General features: G+C 52.7%; 1 protein-coding gene across 1 annotated transcript; it reads left to right on the top strand.

Moving 5' to 3' along the window:
• The first annotated feature begins 2,435 nt into the window (after positions 1-2,435).
• On the top strand, positions 2,436-4,867 carry GSX2 (GS homeobox 2). The gene is made up of 2 exons (XM_028507929.2): positions 2,436-3,314; positions 3,995-4,867. Exons 1-2 carry the CDS (start codon positions 2,741-2,743, stop codon positions 4,333-4,335), a joined length of 915 nt encoding a protein of 304 aa, XP_028363730.1. The 5' UTR covers positions 2,436-2,740; the 3' UTR covers positions 4,336-4,867.
• The last annotated feature ends 774 nt before the right edge of the window (positions 4,868-5,641 follow it).

The following is a 5,641-nucleotide window of genomic DNA, read 5'->3' on the forward strand; positions in this document are numbered from 1 at the left end:
GGGAAGGAGAGACAGACAGACGGACAGATGGGGAGGACACTGAGGGATCCAAAGAGAACTGAAAAGAAGTCTAAGAAGAGAAAGACTCTAATATGGAGCATGACCCCCAAATACTTGTTCTTGTTGGGCTCAAGCCATTAGCCAAGTACCCTAATAGGCAAGTTTCTCAGACATGGTCTGGTGTGGGCCTCAGTGTGGCCCAAGCTGCTGCCCCCCTTGCAGCCCTGAGCTCTCACCCTGTGTACCTCTCTTCTCAAAATGCCTTAGCACTCCAGCTCCAACTGCATGTGTCCATAGCCAGGTATAAATTGAATTAGATGCTCAATGTTTGTAATTAGGATTCTCCAAAATGAAATGGTCCTCCTACAAGCACAAATGCCAGCACATTAGCACAGGAGTTCTTCCTGTGAGCACACCCAGAACTGCTGGGAACACTGACCCCCAAAACTTCAGCCCCAAATAGATGTTGGATTAACTTCTACATAGCCCAAAGGAGAAAAAGGAGCGATGCATATACATTTGCAAAGTGAACAAGTAATATATATTTTTACATGTAATATCGTACAATATATAATTTTAAATATATATGCATATGTGTATATATGTAACTTCCAAAGTGAATGGGGATATTATGTCATCTATTTGGATAATTTAGCCCCATAAAAATACTCTGTCATTAAGCATCTCGTGATGGTGGAGCTCCCAGTCTTCTTTTGGGGGCTGGAATGATCCCAGGGATTGCCTGGATTCTATCAATTTGAGTGAGGTTGGGCTGGACCAGGCACAGCCAGGTTCAGGCTGAGCATCTGCAATGGCTGCACCGACAAACCCTGTGGTACAAAAGTAGTTACAGCTGAGTTGCCCAAAGTTAAGCCCCGAGACTCCTTAATTGTTGTCACAAGATGTTGGATTAGCACATTTCTGGAATAGCTGTCTGTTTACACTCTGGAGACCCACCATCCACTAACCACTTTCTAATTGAATTCTAATCACATTCAAATAGCTCAATAACCAGCCTCAGCTGCAATTCATAAAACTTTAATTGCCATCCATAAATCCTGGGCTCCCCAGAGCGGGGCATCCCTACAACCCAATTACACTTCTCTAGCAGGCAAGAGAGACTGTCACAGAGATAGAGAGGGGGAAAGGAGAGACAGAAAGACAGAGGACAGAGAGACAGCCATGGCTCCAGCCGAGGGGCCGGCGCTTCCCTAAGATTTGAGCACTTGCTTCTCACAGGTGGAGCAAGTCCTGTCCCCAAGTTTCTTAGCACCGCCATGAATTCAGGCCTAAAGTTAGTTGTTCAGGGGAAAGGATCGGATTTGTTGTCGTTCACCCTCCCCACTCCAGACGCGTTTTCTACAGAGATAAGGAGAGAAAGCGATCACCTCGCCTTCCCCAAAGACCGATAGCCCCTATCCTGGCAGCCGCCCTCTCTCACATAGCCACTCGGTCCTCCGCTGGACCCTGTGCCGCTCAGAGATTTCCTTTTCCAAAGCACTGCTCCCATCAGAGTCTGGAGTCCTTGAATGGCTCGATTTCCTGCAAACTTTTCGGGCTCTTATATGAGTGCAGAGGGCAGAGTGCTTTCTGGTTAGTCTGCCAGCTGCCGGAGTCTGTGAACCGCAAAGGGGCAGGAGGTGGGGAGAGAGGGGCCCAGAACAAAAGCCTCCCCAACCCCTGCCCAGTCTCCAGTGGGGCTAGGGCTTGAGTCCCCTCTCGGGAATCCTTGAGTGGAGTTTGTGGGTTTGGCCTGGACATGTACCGGCGGAGCCGTTTGTAGAAAAAAGAGTGACTCTTCAACATCTCACTCTGCCAAAGGGGGAGCTGCCCATCAGAAAGGGGCACAAGGAAGGGTCATTGACCTGAGCAGCCCCGAGTGCACGGCATCGTAGAGCTTCTCAAGAATTGGAATGAAAAGCTTGTCAGCCTCTCAGCTGGATGGCCTTACTCTTATTCCCAGGATCCCTCACGAAGTAGACACCTAAATGACATGAATGACCTTGGTCAAGTCCAAAAGCTGGAGGACTGAATCTGTGCGTATGTGTGTCCCTGGCCTAAGCCGAGCTCCGGAACTGGGCTGCTGCCAGTTCTCTGCCCTTATCCTGCTCCAAATTGCAGGCCTCACACTTTATCGCGCCTCAGCCACGGCTGGCACAGAGGACCAGGGAACACTGGGCATCCCCATTCAAAAGGTCTCCAAGTTCCCACCTGGTGCGCTTTGCGGCTAGGCTCCGGGAGGAGTTGGGCTGGGGCCCGGGCTTGAGAAGGGGTGGGATGGAGGATGCAGCTCTGATTTCTCGGGAAAGCGTGGAGAAAGAGGGGGAGGAGGCCGGCCTCCCCGCGAAATTAACAAAACCTACACTTCGCAAAGTCTCCCCCACCCCCCTCCTCCGAGTTATTCCCTGCAGCGCGCCCGCCCCTCCTCGCTGCTTCTGTTGTGACTCGGGCAGCCTATCCCGAGGGTGGGGAGCTGCCGAGGAGCCTGAGCCGAGCGGTACTCAGCAGCATCACGTGCTGGGTGGGGGCTATAAAATCCCGGAGCCGGGGCTCCGGGCGGGGGACGTCAGGATCAGCCCTCTCCAGGGACCCCTTTGTTCGCAGCCCAGACGCCGACACCTCTGCGTCCCCGAGGGCTTGACCGCCAGCAACCGCGCCGCGCCTGGGGCAGAGCTCTGAACAGAAGAGGGGAGGGGGCACCGCAGCCGGCCTGGTCCTCCAGCTACCCACCCACCCCGACATGTCGCGCTCCTTCTATGTCGACTCGCTCATCATCAAGGATTCCTCACGGCCCGAGCCCTCGCTGCCTGAGCCGCACCCCGGGCCAGATTTCTTCATCCCGTTGGGCATGCCGTCCCCGTTGGTGATGTCGGTGTCCGGGCCCGGCTGCCCGTCTCGCAAGAGCGGCGCGTTCTGCGTTTGCCCTCTCTGCGTCACTTCGCACCTGCACTCCTCTCGGGGACCGACGGGCTCCGGCGGCGGGGGCGCAGGGACTGGGAGTACAGGGGCTGGAGGTGGCAGGGCGGCGGGCGGCGCCGGGGCCTTGCCCCTGCTCAAGAGTCAGTTCTCTTCTGGTCCTGGGGACGCACAGTTTTGCCCGCGCGTGAGCCACGCGCATCATCACCACCACCCGCCGCAGCACCACCATCACCACCACCAGCCCCAACAGTCTGGCTCTGCTGCTGCCGCGGCAGCTGCGGCAGCAGCGGCGGCCGCGGCGGCGGCCTTGGGGCACCCGCAGCACCACGCACCTGTCTGCGCCGCCACCACCTACAACGTGGCGGACCCGCGGAGATTCCACTGCCTCACCATGGGTAGGGCGGGGTCTTTGGGCACCTGCGCGCCGCGCTTTCTCAGCTCTCGGGAACAAACTTCGCCTACTGTGGAGGAAGTGGGAGCCCGGGGGGCGGGGTGGGGAGGGAGGAGGGGCTTTTAGTGTAACTCTGAAGTGGGCCCAAGAAGTTCTACGAAGGTGGAAGTTAGCTTGCCAAACTCTCCAAGCAGCCTAGTGCACCTCATTCCTGGTATCTGGTTCCCAAGTATTGCATAATATAGGGGCTTGAGAGACGTCGAACTTGAGGGCTGAGAAACTGGATGCTAACTGGCCTCTGCCGGAGTGGGTGTTTGAACTTCAGTGTGGCATTGGGCACTGGGTCTGGCTAAAGCTTTCCATACTTTCGGCTAAGCTTGACTGCCTCTGCCTCTCAGCTAGGCCCGAAAGGGGAATATCTGACTCTGCAAACCCCCGTCCCCTTTAATCCTCTGACTTTAGGTCCCACACGTCTGAGGCCTTTCGTTGCTTTGGGCGTCTCTACCCTTCTCAGTTAAGTAAGGATGTGCTAGGAAATCGCAAAGTGTGAGGGATGGATACAGGTATTTGTTTGAGCTTCCCAGAGGGGTCCTTGAGAGAGACATCCTTTCCAAGGGAGGGCAGGTGGGATGGGAGCGCATTTCTCGAGAATGACCTCTCTGCCCTCTCTTAACCCGTGTGCAGGCGGCTCGGACGCCAGCCAGGTACCCAATGGCAAGAGGATGCGGACAGCGTTCACCAGCACGCAGCTCCTGGAGCTGGAGCGAGAATTCTCTTCCAACATGTACCTGTCTCGACTCCGGAGGATCGAAATTGCCACGTACCTGAACCTGTCGGAGAAGCAGGTGAAAATCTGGTTTCAGAACCGCCGGGTAAAGCATAAGAAGGAAGGGAAGGGCACGCAGAGGAACAATCACGCGGGCTGCAAGTGCGTCGGCAGCCAAGCGCATTACGCGCGCTCTGAGGATGAGGACTCCTTGTCGCCGGCCTCGGCCAACGAGGACAAGGAGATTTCCCCCTTATGAGGGAGGGCCACCTCCATCTCAGCACACACTTCCGGGAGCCCCCACAACGCCAACGCGGCAGACACCCAGGGGTCAAAATCCTTGCCCATTCCGTGGACCCATCTGGAGAAGGACGAGTGGAGCGTCCCTAGGGCGCGCATGCCGGGTCTGACCCTTCACCTCTCCTCCTTGACCTATTTGTTTAGGCTCCACTCTCAGTAACAGATTTTTAAAAAATGTACATAATCTAGATTCTACTCAGTTGTGTCATATAACAGAAAAAACAGGGTTGGTTTAAGTTTAGCACTGTATGGGCTTTTTTTTTTTTTTTTGAAAGTGCATGCCATTTTCCCTTCCCTGCTGTCTTTCAGAACCTGATAAAAACACCGGGTTTCTTGATTATTTCCTGTTGCTTTAAAATAAAAGTATTGAACCGAGATTGATTTAGAAAAGTAAACCCTGTAGGTCTTGCTTTCTGAAAATTTGCCTGGGGAGAGTTTAAAATCCAAGTGCTGGAAGTCCCTTTTTATGTGAATAGTTTTATATAAAATTTATATTTATATTTATTTAAATAAATGAAACAAAATCGAGGTTCTCAATTCCTGCTGTTTGCTCTCCCCATCTAACCCTGTCCCCATGGACAGAAAAAAAAATGTGAGAATTTAGAGGGTCCTGTGGGTCTCTTGGCCGAGGGAGTTTGGGGCTCTCTAGGATTTCTGTGTGACAGAAACTTCTGACAAGGAGGCACCTTCAGTTACGATGCCACCTACGGAGTAGGAACTCCCCACCCTCAAAACAGCAAACCTCCTCACAGTTGACAGGACAGTCATGCCATTTAAAGTGATGCTGACAATGAGTGACAGGCAAACCTTTTAATCTCCATAGCGAGGAAAGGTGAGCATTCCTTACCTAGTATTTATTTTCTGCGGCAGTGCCCTCCTTTTTCCTTCTTCCTCATCTCTCTTAGTACCAAAAGCTGAATTATGTGAAGGAATTTGAAGAGTTGGAATAGTTTTGGAAGAGCAACAAACCATCAAAGCAGGTTGGAAGCAAACATAGAAACTTACAAATGACGCTGTTAAGTGACTAGAAACCTTACCGTTCCTCCTTGTTCCTCCCTTGTTCCTCGTGCTGAGAAGTGAGCTGGTTTTCCTCAACGCCAAGAAAACAATAGCTCAGGAACAGGGAATTATTCTGTCTAATGATTGACATTCTCACTTTTCCAAAATAGCTCAAAGATGCATTTGGACTCTTGTTTTTAGTTTTTTTTTTTTTCTCGTCTCCCTGACTTTAACCTAAATTGCCTCAGTTCTAGTCCCTCTCTTCC

Source organism: Phyllostomus discolor, chromosome 1 (genome assembly GCF_004126475.2).
Source record: "Phyllostomus discolor isolate MPI-MPIP mPhyDis1 chromosome 1, mPhyDis1.pri.v3, whole genome shotgun sequence".
Taxonomy (NCBI): domain Eukaryota; kingdom Metazoa; phylum Chordata; class Mammalia; order Chiroptera; family Phyllostomidae; genus Phyllostomus; species Phyllostomus discolor.

What these genes read in the sequence shown, in the direction of transcription:
- GSX2 (XM_028507929.2), top strand. Translation starts at nt 2,741, where the DNA reads ATGTCGCGCTCCTTCTATGTCGACTCGCTCATCATCAAGGATTCCTCA. An exon ending in ATTCCACTGCCTCACCATGG is followed by an intron (nt 3,315 to 3,994) that starts GTAGGGCGGGGT and finishes ACCCGTGTGCAG; the next exon opens with GCGGCTCGGACGCCAGCCAG.